This window comes from Oncorhynchus tshawytscha, linkage group LG29, assembly GCF_018296145.1.
Source record: "Oncorhynchus tshawytscha isolate Ot180627B linkage group LG29, Otsh_v2.0, whole genome shotgun sequence".
NCBI classification, from domain to species: Eukaryota; Metazoa; Chordata; class Actinopteri; order Salmoniformes; family Salmonidae; genus Oncorhynchus; species Oncorhynchus tshawytscha.
This window is the reverse complement of record NC_056457.1, coordinates 29,496,266-29,513,863: the sequence shown is the minus strand read 5'-3', so window position 1 is coordinate 29,513,863 and position 17,598 is coordinate 29,496,266. Positions and strand designations below refer to the sequence as shown.

The following is a 17,598-nucleotide window of genomic DNA, read 5'->3' as shown; positions in this document are numbered from 1 at the left end:
CCTCCACATTGACTCTGTACCAGTATCCCCTGTATATAGTCTCCACATTGACTCTGTACCAGTATACCCTGTATATGGTCTCCACATTGACTCTGTACCGTAACACCCTGTATATAGTCTCCACATTGACTCTGTACCGTAACACCCTATATATAGTCTCGCTATTGTTATTTTACTGCTGCTCTTTAACTACTTTACTACATTCATATTTTTTTATCTGCATTGTTGGTTAAGGGCTTGCAAGTAAGCATTTCACTATAAGTTCTACTACACCTGTTGTATTCAGCGCCTGTGACTAATACAATTTGATTTGATTTTGATTTCATAATATGCACGGGTGTGATAGTTGTGTGAATTAATCATAAAAAAAAACATTAGCAGCTCTAATGCAATATTAATCTCAAAGTGAAACACCGCTATTAATCTTTCTTAAACATACTGTAAAAAAAAAAAAAAACGGATCTCCCCAAAAATCGTCTAGTGTACGTATAGTGCATGCAAAAGCATGACTGTCCTCAACAATGGAGCAGCAGACCAAGCAATATGTGAGAAGGAGGAACTGTACCATAGGATAATTATTCTGGGCGGTGTCAGCTTCATTCATGGACAGGCACTGAGGAGATCGATTATTTTACTTGTTAACTTGTTATTCATGTCAGATATTTCCATTTGGGTAGTTATTCACTGAATTGCTAGCACTAGTTGCTCACACTGCTACGGTGTCTACAATGTAAACAAACGTCTCTCGGTTCAGTGGAATGTGAATGCGTTGTCCTCTGTGGCTGAATCCCGTCCCAATTGGCAGTTACCTACTGGAAATGTGCTAACTTCTAAGGTAGGTGCCTTTGGTGCCAGGAAGGCAGTAGCAGGCCCTTGGATTGGGACACAGCCGTAATAGTTGACGGAGGTTATCCAAGGATAAACGCTTTTTAACAATCCCGCTTTGGTCCATCAATTTTGGTAAGTAAGTCTCAAGACAGGACGACAACATAAAAACAAAAAAAAAGATTCATATCTGTGTTTATCAAAGATAGCGGGCGGTAGTGAGAACACTGTGTGGCATCTTCACCTTTTTTTATATACAGTATAAAAGCCAAATTAGTGCTGTATTCACATCTCTCCCAGATGAACCTTTGTGAACATCTGTATTAGTCATTTCATGCAATAGTGGACCTAACAGATTCCAAAATGTTCAATAGACCTCAGGAGGAATGTCGTCCCATCCAGGCAATTTGCCTTTATTCTATCCAATGCCCTTTTGAGTTCATTAAAGAGAGATTTGTGCTCCCAGCGAGGTGGCTTTTTCTCTCTTAATTATCTTAGAAAGGACTTAGTCTGGCTTGGTGTGGAATTACAAAGAAGTATACAACTCTTTAAAGAAGTGGGAGAAACTTGGATTGAATTTGGGTTCTGATAGTAATTCCCCTGTTTCAGATTCAATAGTTGCTGTGTCAGCTAATTGATCATTATTGATCATTTGTAGCACGCTGGACAGCAAATGACTGGGACGATTACCATGAAAGTAATGGTTGAATCTAACTCAATGGGTGGCAAATTCTGCTCTCTGTCTCATCAATAAATTAAGTTCTGTCTTGACTTTAGAAAGAGTAATAGCTACCTAGTCTGACAAGAGTGGTTGTCGAGAACACTCTAATACAGTTAACAACATTTACAAATCTGAAATCTTCTTCAACCCAGATGCAAATGCAGTTGCATTATTTTTTATAAAACACTTCAGTTGCATCCCATTGAATCCGGGGGTCATCGACTGAATTTGTATTAATCATTATAAATGTATTTAGTTCAATTTCAAATTGATCTCAGAATATAGGATTTTGTAGTAATGAAGTGTTGAACCTCCATAATGTGGCTCTTTTAGGAGATTCAGACATTTGAGGTTGGCAGTAGTAAGCATGGTGGTCAGACAAGCTGATATGTTGTTTTTTTATTGAAAAAAAATAGAGGTGAAGATAATATAATGAAATCCATTTGTGAGAATTCTTTTTTAGTAGAAAGTGTACTCTTTTGCTTTAATAGGGATTATGTACTCACCAGGCATCAATGAGGTTGTAATCAGAGAGTATATACTGGAGACCCATGGTTGTGTGTGGATTGCAGTTGGTCTCGCTAGATTTGTCCCGCATGTCCAAAATGGCATTCATATCTGTCCAAATAACCAGATGGAATTCAGTTAATTCTAACAATATACTGTTCTGATAATCAGAAAACTTAGGAACATATGAATTTGAAGACGTAAATAACAATGAAGGCCATTTTCTTTCCATTATGGATAAATTTAAGAAAAGTTATTCTGACTTCTTGGTCTTTGCTTTTACCCAAGATGGTGAATTAGGGTTTGTTATGTATCATTATGATGAACACCTTTAGTTGTGTTTGGGGCTGATGAAAAGACAGCCAGTTTGTGTAAATAGCTTTCTGTTCTCTATGTGTCCTTTTGGAACAGGTGTGTTTCTTGTAGCATTGCTATATCAATGGTTTCTTGCTAGGAGATCAAGACAACGTTAATAGGACCGTCAAGACAGCTGCAATGTTTAATAGAACCGTTTGGGCCTTTTATATTCCAGGAGAGAATAGCTGGTGTTGAAAGAATGTATTATTAATTATGTAATTGTTATCTTTGGTGTTAATAAGCATATGGATGTAAAACAAAAAGCAGCACTCACAGGGAAACCCACCCATTGGTCTTTACCCACAATATCTCCTTATCAATATGTCTCCTTATTGCTATTTCTCCTTATCAATATGTCTCCTTATCAATATGTCTCCTTATCAATGTCTCCTTATCAATATGGCTCCTTATTGCTATTTCTCCTTATCAATATGTCTCCTTATTGATAAGATTCCTTATTAATATGTCTCCTTTTCAATATATCTCCTTATCAATATATCTCCTTATTGATGTCTCCTTATCAATATGTCTCCTTATTGATATGCCTCCTTATTAAAGTCTCATTATCAATCTTTATCAATACATATCCTTATAATATCTCTCCTTATCAATATGCCTCCTTATTGATATGCCTCCTTATTAAAGTCTCCTTATCAATCTTTATCAATACATATCCTTATAATATCTCTCCTTATTAATATGTATCCTTATTAATATGTATCCTTATCAATAAGTCTCCTTATCAATATGTCTCCTTATCAATACATCTCCGTATCAATATGTCTCCTTATCAATATGTCTCCTTATTGATATGTATCCTTATTAATATCAGTCCTTATCAATATGTCTCCTTATTGATATGCCTCCTTATTAAAGTCTCCTTATCAATACATATCCTTATAATATCTCTCCTTATCAATGAGTCCTTATCAATATGTATCCTTATCAATATGTCTCCTTATCAATATGTCTCCTTATTAATATGTCTCCTTATTAATATGTATCCTTATCAATATACCTCCTTATCAATATGCCTTCTTATTAATAAAGTATGTCTCCTTATCAATGTGTTCTTAGTTATATGACTCCTTATCAATATGACTCCTTATCAATATGGCTCATTTTCAATATGACTCCTTATCAATATGTCTCTTTATCAATAATACTCCTTATCAATATGTCACCTTATCAATATACCTCCTTATCAATATGCCTTCTTATTAATAAAGTATGTCTCCTTATCAATGTGTTCTTAGTCATATGTCTCCTTATCAAGATGACTCCTTATCAAGATGATTCCTTATCAATGTCTCCATGTCTCCAGTGTGGTACCATAGACTATGGTTCCTATTTGAACCTGACAGAGAGGAACCTGCAGGATGCCCAGAAGTTCCTGCTGATGAACGAGGTGATCCAGCCGGTCCAGCCTGTCCCTTACTTCATGGAGGACGACGTTCGCTTCTCCCACGTAGCTGTGGACGTGGTGCAAGGCAAAGACATGCTGTTCCACATCATCTACCTGGCTACAGGTATGGGGAAACTGTGTGTGTGTGTGTGTGTTGAGTGGTGTTTTCCATCTCTCAGGCAGGGAGGGGGGGGTAGTCTGTGTGTGTGTATGTCTGTGTCTGTGCGTGCGTGTGCGTGCATGTGTGTGTGTGTGTTGAGTGGTGTTTTCCATCTCTCAGGCAGGGAGAGGGGGGTAGTCTGTGTGTGTGTGTGTGTGTGTGTGTCTGTGTGTGCGTGTGCGCGTGTGCATGTGTGTGTGCATATGGGGACGTCTTGAACTATACTCGAGGGGACCAGCAGTCCCCACAAGGATAGTAAACTCTTTTTTTTTTACCAACTGGGGACATTTTGTCCCCAAAAAGGTCAAATGCTATTTCTAAGCGGTTTAGTTTTAAGGTAGAATTAGTGTTAAGGTTAGATTTATGGTTAGTTTTAGGGTTAGAATTATATTTAGGGTTAGGGTTAGGGTTAAGGTTCAGTTTAGGGTAAGGGTTAGTGGTTAGGGTGTGTCCCCATAAGGTTATTTAAACAAGACTCTTTGTATGTGTGCCGGTGTGTATGGAAGACACATGGCGGGACATTGCTGTCCCATTGTCAGCAGAATGAAAGATTAGAAGTCTTCCGTCACCTTTCTCAACCTCTCTACCACGAGCAGAATCAAAGGGATAGAATTCAGATAGATTGAAACACACACTTACACACTTACAAATACACACACACACACACACACACACACACACACACACACACAAACAAACACACAACCTCATGCACACCTTCACACACACACACAGAAGACAACCACACACATTAAACCCCCACGCCCCCACACACACCCACACAAATCCCTCACTGAGAGGTGGTAAACACCATTCAATCCCTCATAGAGAGGTGGTAAACAACATTCAATCCCTCATAGAGAGATGGTAAACACCATTCAATCCCTCATAGAGAGATGGTAAACACCATTCAATCCCCCATACAGCTATGCTCTGTCTCATACAGCTATGCTCTGTCTCATTCAGCCATGCTCTGTCTCATACAGCTATGCTCTGTCTCATTCTGCCATCCTCTCATGCTCTGTCTCTCAGCCATGCTCTGTCTCATACAGCTATGCTCTGTCTCATTCTGCCATCCTCTCTCATACAGCAATGCTCTGTCTCATACAGCCATGCTCTGTCTCATACAGCCATGCTCTGTCTCATACAGCCATGCTCTGTCTCATACAGCCATGCTCTGTCTCATTCTGCCATGCTCTTTCTCATACAGCCATGCTCTGTCTCATACAGCCATTCTCTGTCTCATACAACCATGCTCTTTCTCATATAGCCATGGTCTGTCTCATACAGCCATGCTCTGTCTCATACAGCCATGCTCTCTCTCATACAGCCATTCTCTGTCTCATACAGGCATTATCTGTCTCATACAGCCCTTCTCTGTCTCATAAAGTCATGCTTGGACTCATACAGCCATGCTCTGTCTCATACAGCCATGCTCTGTCTCATACAGCCATGCTCTTTCTCATACAGCCATGCTCTGTCTCATACAGCCATGCTCTGTCTCATACAGCCATTCTCTGTCTCATACAGCCCTTCTCTGTCTCATAAAGCCATGCTTGGACTCATACAGCCATGCTCTTTCTCATACAGCCATGCTCTGTCTCATACAGCCATGCTCTGTCTCATACAGCCATGCTCTTTCTCATACTGCCATGCTCTGTCTCATACAGCCATGCTCTTTCTCATACTGCCATGCACTTTCTCATACAGCCATGGTCTGTCTCATACAGCCATGCTCTCTTATACAGCCATTCTCTGTCTCATACAGCCATGCTCTGTCTCATACAGCCATTCTCTGTCTCATACAACCATGCTCTGTCTCATACAGCCATGCTCTGTCTCATACAGCCATGCTCTTTCTCATACAGCCATGCTCTGTCTCATACAGCCATGCTCTGTCTCATACAGCCATGCTCTGTCTCATACAGCCATGCTCTTTCTCATACAGCCATTCTCTGTCTCATACAGCCATGCTCTGTCTCATACAGCCATTCTCTGTCTCATACAGCCATGCTCTGTCTCATACAGCCATGCTCTTTCTCATACAGCCATGCTCTGTCTCATTCTGTCTCTTGGATCCCCCTTTCCACCTTTCCTCCATCACTAGCCTTGTGGACTTTCTGTCTGACCCGTCTGTTTGTGTGTGTGTGTGTGTGTGTGTGTGTGTGTGTGTGTGTGTGTGTGTGTGTGTGTGTGTGTGTGTGTGTGTGTGTGTGTGTGTGTGTGTGTGTGTGTGTGTGTGTGTGTGTGTGTGTGTGGTTTGTGTTTATACATGCGGGAGTGTGTCTGTGTGATCAAAGTGGCTTTAGCACGAGAGCGGTCAGTTCACTGAGCAGAGGAGTTTCTGGATGCTCACCAGATGCTAATGAAAACATCTGAACCAGTGCCAGGGCCATTTGCAACGGCTAGCACACATTGCTAATCATCTATTAACAATATAGTAAACTTCACTGATTGGGGCCATTCTCTGGTAGTTTTACAAGGAGGCCAAACTGCTAGGTAGTGTATTCAGCCTGGTCACTGTGATATCAGGTTGAGTGTAGTTCAGTGATTTTCCAACCTTTTGACATTGTGAATCACACAAAGGAACTGGCCAGGAACTATAATAGAACTGGCCAGGAACTATAACAGAACTGGCCAGGAACTATAACAGAACTGGCCAGGAACTATAATAGAACTGGCCAGGAACTATAACAGAACTGGCCAGGAACTATAACAGAACTGGCCAGGAACTATAACAGAACTGGCCAGGAACTATAACAGAACTGGCCAGGAACTATAATAGAACTGACCAGGAATTAGCCAGGAACTATAATAGAACCTGCCAGGAACTAGCCAGGAACTATAATAGAAGTGGCCAGGAACTAGCCAGGAACTATAATAGAAGTGGCCAGGAACTGTAATAGAAGTGGCCAGGAACTAGCCAGGAACTATATTAGAAGTGGCCAGGAACTATGATAGAACTAACCAGGAACTTTAATAGAACCTGCCAGGAACTAGCCAGGAACTATATTAGAACTGGCCAGGAACTAGCCAGGAACTATATTAGAACTGGCCAGGAACTAGCCAGGAACTATAACAGAAGTGGCCAGGAACTAGCCAGGAACTATATTAGAACTGACCAGGAACTACAATAGAACTAGCCAGGAACTAGCCAGGAACTATAATACAACTAACCAGGAACTAGCCAGGAACTAGACAGGAACTATAATAGAAGTGGTCAGGAACTAGCCAGGAACTAGCCAGGAACTATATTAGAGCTGGCCAGGAACTAGCCAGGAACTATAATAGAACTGGCCAGGAACTAGCCAGGAACTGGCCAGGAACTATAATAGCACTGGCCAGGAACTATAATAGAAGTGGCCAGGAACTAGCCAGGAACTGTAATATAACTGGCCAGGAACTAGCCAGGAACTATAATAGAAGTGGCCAGGAACTAGCCAGGAACTATAATAGCACTGGCCAGGAACTGGCCAGGAACTATAATATAACTGGCCAGGAACTATAATAGCACTGGCCAGGAACTAGCCAGGAACTATAATAGCACTGGCCAGGAACTAGCCAGGAACTGGCCAGGAACTATAATAGAACTGGCCGGGAACTAGCCAGGAACTGGCCAGGAACTATAATAGCACTGGCCAGGAACTAGCCAGGAACTAGCCAGGAACTAGCCAGGAACTATAATAGAACTGGCCGGGAACTAGCCAGGAACTGGCCAGGAACTATAATATAACTGGCCAGGAACTATAATAGAACTAGCCAGGAACTAGCCAGGAACTATAATAGCACTGGCCAGGAACTAGCCAGGAACTAGCCAGGAACTATAATAGCACTAGCCAGGAACTAGCCAGGAACTAGCCAGGAACTATAATAGAAGTGGCCAGGAACTAGCCAGGAACTATATTAGAACTAGCCAGGAACTATAATATAACTGGCCGGGAACTATAATACTGTTTTGGCATGTGGAACCAAAGTATTGCAAACATTTATTTGCATGTCAAGGTGCACGGTGTTTCCTCTGACACTAGTCAAGTTTTATCAATTTCTTTTTTTTCGTTATATTTTCCCCCTTTTCCCCCCAATTTCATTGTATCCAATTTGTGGTTACAGTCTTTTCCCATCGCTGCAACTCCCGCACAGACTCAGGAGAGGCCGAAGGTCAAGAGCTGTGCATTCTCCAAAACACATCCCAGCAAAGCCACACTGCTTCTTGACACAATACCGCTTAACAAGGATGCCAGCCGCACCAATGTGTCGGACGAAACACCGTACACCTGGCGACCATGTCAGCGTTTACTGCCCCCAGCCCGCCACAGGAGTCGCTAGTGCGCGATAGGACAAGAACATCCCTTCTGGCCAAACCCTCCCCTAACCCAGATGACGATTGGCCAATTGCTCACCGCCCCATTGGTCTCCTGGTCGCGGCCAGCTACGACAGAGTCTGGATTTGGACAAGGATCTTTAGTGGCACAGCTAGGAGCTAGGATCTCTAGTGGCACAGTCTAAGGCACTGCGATGCACCGCGCCACTCGGGAGGCTGTCTTATTAATTTCTGAGTATCTCGGTTATTGGTTTCCCTCCAAATCTATAAAAGACCCATTGCTGCATCTGTGAAAAACTCTGCTACAGGCAGGCCTCTGCCTTTGTATTTTACCATCTTGAAGCTGTGTGTTTTGGGAATAGGAATTCTTACTGTTCCATTTTTAGATTATGTATTTTATGCAATCACAATGGGATTTTCCTATACTGGCATTCACATGGGATTTTCCTATCCTGGTCTGGAATACATGGAATTTGAAGAGAGACACTGCGGGACACAGATAGTCTCCGTTACAGTATTGGAAATTGCAGGCCACACTACTTGCCTAGAGAGTTCTCAGCTATACTTTTCGTGGCTGTTTATTTACCACCACAAACAGATGCTGGCACTAAGACCTCACTCAGTCAGCTGTATAAGGAAATAAGCAAACAGGAAACCATTCACCCAGAGGCGGCGCTCCTAGTGGCCGGAGACTTAATGCAGGGAAACTTAAATCAGTTCTACCAAATCTCTATCAACATGTTAAATGTGCAACAAGAGGGGAAATAAATTCTAGATCACCTGTACTCCACACACAGAGACGCGTACAAAGCTCTCCCTCGCCCTCCATTTGGTAAATCCGACCACAATTCTATCCTCCTGATTCTTGCTTACAAGCAAAAATTAAAGCAGGAAGCACCAGTGACTCGGGCTATAAAAAAGTGGTCTGATGAAGCTGATGCTAAACTACAGGACTGTTTTGCTATCACAGACTGGAACATGTTCCGGGATTCTTCCGATGGCATTGAGGTGTACACCACATCAGTCACTTAGAGTCAGCCACAGACTCTAACCCAGAAGCTTACAAGAAATCCTGCTATGCCCTGCGAAGAACCATCAAACAGGCAAAGCGTTAATACAGGGCTAGGATTGGATCATACTACACCGGCTCCGATGCTTGTCTTATGTGGCAGGGCTTGCAAACTATTACAGACAACAAAGGGAAGCACAGCCACGAGCTGCCCAGTGACAAGAGCCTACCAGATGAGTTAATAACTTCTTTGCTCGCGTCGAGGCAAACAACACTGAAGCATGCATGAGAGCATCAGCTGTTCGGATTACTGTGTGATCACACTCTCCGTAGCCGATGTGAGTAAGACCATTAAACAGGTCAACATACACAAGGCCGCAGGGCCAGACGGAATACCAGATGGATTACCAGGACGTGTGCTCCGGGCATGTGCTGACCAACTGGTAGGTGTCTTCACTGACATTTTCATCATGTCCCTGATTAAGTCTGTAATACCAACATGTTTCAAGCAGACCACCATAGTCCCTGTGCCCAAGAACACTAAGGTAACCTGCCTAAATGACTACAGACCCGTAGCTTTGAAAGGTTGGTAATGGCTCACATCAACGCCATTATCCCAGAAACCCTAGACCTACTCCAATTTGCATACTGCCCAAACAGATCCACAGTTGATGCAATCTCTATTGCTCTCCACACTGCCTTTCCCACTTGGACAAAAGGAACACCTATGTGAGAATGCTATTCATTGACTACAGCTCAGCATTCAATACCAGAGTACCCTACAAGCTCATTATTAAGCTAAGGATCCTGGGACTAAACACCTCCCTCTGCAACTGGATCCTGGACTTCCTGTCTACACCTGTTGTATTCAGCGCATGTGACAGATTTGATTTGGGTTTGCTGAGATCATCAGTAAATCAAGACTTCCTATGACGGCAGAATTTACCATGTCAAAAAACACTCCAGTTTAGATGCAGGAAGTAGATCATTGGGGATGTTGTAACTTTGGCAAAGATGGAGTCAATTGTGACTCTTCCTCTCCCTCATTCACTCCCTTTAAAGAAGAACAATGCTTTATTTATTCCATTTTGATCCATAATATCTCTTTTTTTGTTTACCTGCTTCATCTCTTTTTTTCGTTGAATTTTTACCCCTGTTTCTCCCCAATTTCATACTATCCAATTGTTTAATAGCTACTATCTTGTCTCATCTCTACAACTCCCGTACGGGCCCGGGAGAGACGAAGGTTGAAAGCCATGCGTCCTCCGATATACAACCCAACCAAGCCGTACTGCTTCTTAACACAGTGCGCATCCAACCCGGAAGCCAGCCGCACCAATGTGTCAGAGGAAACACCGTGCACCTGGCAACCTTGGTTAGCGTGCACTGCGCCCAGCCCGCCACAGGCGTCGGGAGGCGTGCACTGCGCCACCCGGGAGGCCCTTACCTGCTTCATCTCAACCTCCTCTTCCTCTTCCTCTCTAATGATGATCTCACTCTCTCCTCTCCATCCAGACTATGGCACCATCCGTAAGGTCCTGTCTCCTCTGAACCAGACCATGGGCAGCTGTCTATTGGATGAGATTGAGTTGTTTCCGCCCAGGAGGAAACAGCCAATCAGAAGCCTCCTGATCCTACACAGCAGCAGTGAACTGTATGTCGGCGTCAGGGACCAAGTCATCAAGATACCACTGATGAGATGCGACTTTCACAAGACCAGAGAGTGAGTACACACAGAGACAGGCGACGCAAAACCATGTCAGCTTCAGGTCTCAGGCAAGATCCAACCGTACACCAACACACATACACTACTCCTACACAACTACAGGTAGTTACAGAGTTGTTACAAGCAAATGACTTCAATTATATAGTGGGACCTGGCATGATGCCATTGTAATGTACTTGTACCTTCTTGTCCCCTCAGCTGCTGTGGCTGTTGTAGTGGGAGTGTGTTAGTGAGACGTATTGAATATCGAGGGAAAGCAGATTGTTCAGAGCACACTGCCAAGGATAACAGTAGACCCATGGATAACAGTAGACCCATGGATAACAGTAGACCCATGGATAACAGTAAACCCATGGATAACAGTAGACCCATGGATAACAGTAGACCCATGGATAACAGTAGACCCATGGATAACAGTAGACCCATGGATAACAGTAGACCCATGGATAACAGTAGACCCATGGATAACAGTAGACCCATGGATAACAGTAGACCCATGGATAACAGTAGACCCATGGATAACAGTAGACCCATGGATAACAGTAGACCCATGGATAACAGTAGACTCATGGATAACAGTAGACCCATGCATGACTCACAGAGATAAGGCTTGCATCCTAAATGGGACCCTATTACCTGTTTTGTTCACTACTTTTTGAAAGGGCTCTGGTCAAAAAAAAAGGAATAGGTTGTCATTTGGGACGTACTGCAATGCTTCACAGAGACAGAGTCACTGGAGACTATCAACTCCAATGAAGAGAGTTGGAAAAACAATAGTTCATCATTCCATTAATATAGATGAAGAGACGTGCAGATTTAATCTCACAGAGAAATAAGTTATTCTCAGGGTTTAGATAAATGGAGATATATGATAACACCTGGGGCTGTAGGAGATACATGATAACACCTGGGGCTGTAGGAGATACATGATAACACCTGGGGCTGTAGGAGATACATGATAACACCTGGGGCTGTAGGAGAAACATGATAACACCTGGGGCTATAGGAGATACATGATAACACCTGGGGCTGAGGAGATACATGATAACACCTGGGGCTGTAGGAGATACATGATAACACCTGGGGCTGTAGGAGATACATGATAACACCTGGGGCGGTAGGAGATACATGATAACACCTGGGGCTGTAGGAGATACATGATAACACCTGGGGCTATAGGAGATACATGATAACACCTGGGGCTGTAGGAGATACATGATAACACCTGGGGCTGTAGGAGATACATGATAACACCTGGGGCTGTAGGAGATACATGATAACACCTGGGGCTATAGGAGATACATGATAACACCTGGGGCTGTAGGAGATACATGATAACACCTGGGGCGGTAGGAGATACATGATAACACCTGGGGCTGTAGGAGATACATGATATCACCTGGGGCTGTAGGAGATACATGATAACACCTGGGGCTGTAGGAGATACAGTGGGGCAAAAAAGTCACCAACAAACAAGCAAGATTTCTGGCTCTCACAGACCTGTAACTTCTTATTTAAGAGGATCCTCTGTCCTCCACTCGTTACCTGTATTAATGGCACCTGTTTGAACTTGTTATCACTATAAAAGACACCTGTCCACAACCTCAAACAGTCACACTCCAAACTCCACTATGGCCAAGACCAAAGAGCTGTCAAAGGTCACCAGAAACAAAATTGTAGACCTACACCAGGCTGGGAAGACTGAATCTGCAATAGATAAGCAGCTTGGTTTGAAGAAATCAACTGTGGGAGCAATTATTAGGAAATGGAAGACATACAAGACCACTGATAATCTCCCTCGATCTGGGGCTCCACGCAAGATCTCACCCCGTGTGGTCAAAATGATCACAAGAACGGTGCGCAAAAATCCCAGAACCACACGGGGTGACCTAGTGAATGACCTGCAGAGAGCTGGGACCAAAGTAACAAACGCCTACCATCAGTAACACACTACGCCGCCAGGGACTCAAATCCTGCAGTGCCAGACGTGTCCCCCTGCTTAAGCCAGTACATGTCCAGGCCCGTCTGAAGTTTGCTAGAGAGCATTTGGATGATCCAGAAGAAGATTGTGAGAATGTCATATGGTCAGATGAAACCAAAATATAACTTTTTGGTAAAAACTCAATTCGTCGTGTTTGGAGGACAAAGAATGCTGAGTTGCATCCAAAGAACACCATACCTACTGTGAAGCATGGGGGTGGAAACATAATGCTTTGGGGTTGTTTTTCTGCAAAGGGACCAGGATGACTGATCTGTGTAAAGGAAAGAATGAATGGGGCCATGTATCGTGAGATTTTGAGTGAAAATCTCCTTCCATCAGCAAGGGCATTGAAGATGAAATGTGGCTGGGTCTTTCAACATGACAATGATCCCAAACACACCGCCTGGGCAACGAAGGAGTGGCTTCGTAAGAAGCATTTCAAGGTCCTGGAGTGGCCTAGCCAGTCTCCAGATCTCAACCCCATAGAAAATCTTTGGAGGGAGTTGAAGGTCTGTGTTGCCCAGCAACAGCAATACATCACTGCTCTAGAGGAGATCTGCATGGAGGAATGGGCAAAATACCAGCAACAGTGTTTGAAAACCTTGTGAAGACTTACAGAAAACGTTTGACCTCTGTCATTGCCAACAAAGGGTATATAACAAAGTATTGAGATAAACTTTTGTTATTGACCAAATACTTATTTTCCACCATAATTTGCAAATAAATTCATAAAAAATCCTACAATGTGATTTTCTGGATTTTTTTTTCTCATTTTGTCTGTCATAGTTGAAGTGTACCTATGATGAAAATTACAGGCCTCTCTCATCTTTTTAAGTGGGAGAACTTGCACAATTGGTGGCTGACTAAATACTTTTTTGCCCCACTGTACATGATAACACCTGGGGCTATAAGAGATACATGATAACACCTGGGGCTGTAGGAGATACATGATAACACCTGGGGCTGTAGGAGATACATGATAACACCTGGGGCTGTAGGAGATACATGATAACACCTGGGGCTGTAGGATATACATGATAACACCTGGGGCTATAGGAGATACATGATAACACCTGGGGCGGTAGGAGATACATGATAACACCTGGGGCTATAGGAGATACATGATAACACCTGGGGCAGTAGGAGATATATGATAACACCTGGGGCTATAGGAGATACATAATAACACCTGGGGCTATAGGAGGGACATGATAACACCTGGGGCGGTAGGAGATACATGATAACACCTGGGGCTGAAAGAGATCATCATACATTGTAGATTTTTTTACTTCTGACATACGTTCTGTGTTTGTGTGTGTGTGTGTTTTCACCAACCTGTGTGTGCGTGTGTGTGTGTGTGTGTGTGTGTGTGTGTGTGTGTGTGTGTGTGTGTGCGACAGTACACAATATATCACCATTATGTCCCACATGCGCTGGGAGCCTCTTAGGCTATTACCAGCTGTTACTATCTGTCTATCTCAGAGATCAGTCTGTGTTGTGTATCTGAATCAGTCTGTGTTGTGTGTCAGAGATCAGTCTGTGTTGTGTATCAGAGATCAGTCTGTGTTGTGTATCAGATATCAGTCTGTGTTGTGTGTCAGAGATCAGTCTGTGTTGTGTGTCAGAGATCAGTCTGTGTTGTGTGTCAGAGATCAGTCTGTGTTGTGTGTCAGAGATCAGTCTGTGTTGTGTGTCAGCGATCAGTCTGTGTTGTGGATCAGAGATCAGTCTGTGTTGTGTGTCAGAGATCAGTCTGTGTTGTGTCTCAGAGATCAGTCTGTGTTGTGTCTCAGAGATCAGTCTGTGTTGCATCTCAGAGATCAGTCTGTGTTGCGTCTCAGAGATCAGCCTGTGTTGTGTATCAGAGATCAGTCTGTGTGTGTATCAGAGATCAGTCTGTGTTGTGTTGTGTCTCAGAGATCAGCCTGTGTTGTGTATCAGAGATCAGTCTGTGTGTGTATCAGAGATCAGTCTGTGTTGTGTTGTGTCTCAGAGATCAGTCTGTGTTGTGTGTCAGAGATCAGGCTGTGTTGTGTATCAGAGATCAGTCTGTGTTGTGTTTCAGAGATCAGTCTGTGTTGTGTGTCAGAGATCAGTCTGTGTTTTGTCTCAGAGATCACTCTGTGTTGTGTATCAGAGATCAGTCTGTGTTGTGTCTCAGAGAACAGTCTGTGTTTTGTCTCAGAGATCAGTCTGTGTTGTGTGTCAGAGATAAGTCTGTGTTGTGTGTCAGAGATCAGTCTGTGTTGTGTGTCAGAGATCAGTCTGTGTTGTGTGTCAGAGATCAGTCTGTGTTGTGTATCAGAGATCAGTCTGTGTTGTGTGTCAGAGATCAGTCTGTGTTGTGTGTCAGAGATCAGTCTGTGTTGTGTGTCAGAAATCAGTCCGTGTTGTGTATCAGAGATCAGTCTGTGTTGTGTCTCAGAGATCAGTCTGTGTTGTGTCTCAGAGATCAGTCTAGGTTGTGTCTCAGAGATCAGTCTTTGTTGTGTCTCAGAGATCAGTCTGTGTTGTGTATCAGAGATCAGTCTGTGTTGTGTATACAAGATCAGTCTGTGTGTGTATAAGAGATCAGTCTGTGTTGTGTCTCAGAGATCAGTCTAGGTTGTGTTGTGTATAAGAGATCAGTCTGTGTTGTGTCTCAGAGATCAGTCTGTGTTGTGTCTTAGAGATCAGTTTATGTTGTGTTGTGTCTCAGAGATCAGTCTGTGTTGTGTGTGTTGTGACACTGCTCTCTTTTTGGCATTATAGAAAGAGACATCAGGTAATTTATGGTGCTCGAAACCTCCCATACACAGACCTGAAAAAGCTGCTATTTGTCTGGTCCCATGACAAATCTGTTTTGTGAAAATAGTTTGTTTTTAAGCAGAAAATATGTAGACACTCAAATACATGCTTCAGGTATTTTGACTGTACATAGCCTAACATAGAGAGAAATCTGAATAATTTGCCTATAAAGTTTCCAGATCAGAACATGACTCTTGAACAAGCTTTTCACAATTGATGATATCACATTGTACTATATCTTTCCTCTCTCCTCCTCTCACCTCCTCTCTCCTTCTCTCACCTCCTCTCTCCATCTGCCTCCTCCTCTTTTGTTCTCTCTCCTCCTCTCTACTTCTCTCTCCTTGTCTCCTCCTCTTTCCTTCTGTCCTCTCTCTTTCTGCCTCCTCCTCTCTCCTTCTGTCTCCTTCTCTCTCCTTCTGTCTCATTCTCTCTCCTTCTGTCTCCTTCTCTCTCCTCTCTCCTCCTCTCTCCTTCTGACTCCTCTTTCCTTCTCTCTCCTTCTCTCACCTGCTCTCTCTTTCTGTCTCTTCCTCTCTCATTCTGTCTCATTCTCTCTCCTATCACCTCTCTCCTTCTGTCTCCTTCTCTCTCCTTCTGTTTCCTCCTCTCTCCTCTCTTTTTTTCTCTTCCTCTCTCCTTCTATCTCCTTCTCTCTCCTTCTATCTCCTCTCTCTTCCTCTCTCCTTCTATCTCCTTCTCTCTCCTCCTTCTGTCCTCCTCTCCTCCTCTTGCCTTATATCTCCTTCTCTCTCCTCCTCTGTCTTTTTCTCTCTCCTTTTCTCTCCTTCTCTCTCCTTCTGTTTCCTCCTCTCTCCTCTTTTTTTCTCTTTCTCTCTTCTTCTCTCTCCTCCTGTCTCCTCCTGTCTCCTTCTGTCTCCTGCTCTCTCCTCCTCTCTCCTTCTGTCTCATTCTCTCCTCTCAATTCAATTCAATTCAAGGGGGCTTTATTGGCATGGGGCACATGTGTTAACATTGCTAAAGCAAGTGAGGTAGACAATATACAAAAGTGAAATAAACAATAAAAATGAACAGTAAACATTACACATACAGAAGTTTCAAAACAATAAAGTTGTATTTACAATGGTGTTTGTTCTTCACTGGTTGCCCTTTTCTTGTGGCAACAGGTCACAAATCTTGCTGCTGTGATGTCACACTGTGGAATTTCACCCAGTAGATATGGGAGTTTATCGAAATTGGGTTTGTTTTTGAATTCTTTGTGGATCTGTGTAATCTGAGGGAAATATGTGTCTCTAATAAGGTCATACGTTGGACAGGAGGTTAGGAAGTGCAGCTCAGTTTCCACATTGTAATGGCATTCAGAGGTGGAAGAAGGATCGGACCAAAGAGCAGGGTGGTAAGTGTTCATGATGATTTATTCAAAACGAACTGAACACTGCAATACAAAACAATAAACCATGAGAACAAAACGAAAACCGAAACAGCACCGTGTGGCCCAAACACTCACACGGAAACAAACACCCACAAAGCAAAAGTGAAACCCAGGCAACTAACGACACCTGCCTCTGATTGAGAACCATACTAGGTCGAACACAAAAACCAACATAGCAAAACAAACATAGACTGCCTACCCCAACTCACGCCCTGACCATACTAAAACAAAGAATAACATAACAGAACTATGGTGAGAACGTGACCCACATCATATTGTGGGCAGTGTGCACATAGTCTTCTCTTCAGAGCCATGTCTGCCTACGATGGCCTTTCTCAATAGCAAGGCTATGCTCACTGAGTCTGTACATAGTCAAAGCTTTCCTTAAGTTCTCTCCTTCTGTCTCCTT

The 17,598-nt window shown here is 43.3% G+C and overlaps 1 protein-coding gene and 1 long non-coding RNA gene across 5 annotated transcripts in view; one reads left to right on the top strand and one right to left on the bottom strand.

Moving 5' to 3' along the window:
- Nucleotides 1-17,598, top strand: part of LOC112240516 (semaphorin-5A-like) — a 310,054-nt gene that overhangs the window by 169,964 nt on the left and 122,492 nt on the right. For all 4 annotated transcript variants that reach the window (XR_006080276.1, XR_006080275.1, XM_042308578.1 and 1 more), the window contains exons 10-11: nt 3,735-3,939; nt 10,821-11,028. Coding sequence is in view for 2 of the 4 variants with exons in the window: in XM_042308578.1 (XP_042164512.1) it covers nt 3,735-3,939; nt 10,821-11,028 (413 nt within the window). In the remaining 2 variants the exon portion in view is untranslated. The remainder of the gene's footprint in view (nt 1-3,734; nt 3,940-10,820; nt 11,029-17,598) is intronic.
- LOC112227636 overlaps nt 1-17,598 on the bottom strand; it is a 77,431-nt gene that overhangs the window by 4,370 nt on the left and 55,463 nt on the right. The window contains exon 2 of the long non-coding RNA XR_006080277.1: nt 2,053-2,164. This is a non-coding gene — a long non-coding RNA (uncharacterized LOC112227636). The remainder of the gene's footprint in view (nt 1-2,052; nt 2,165-17,598) is intronic.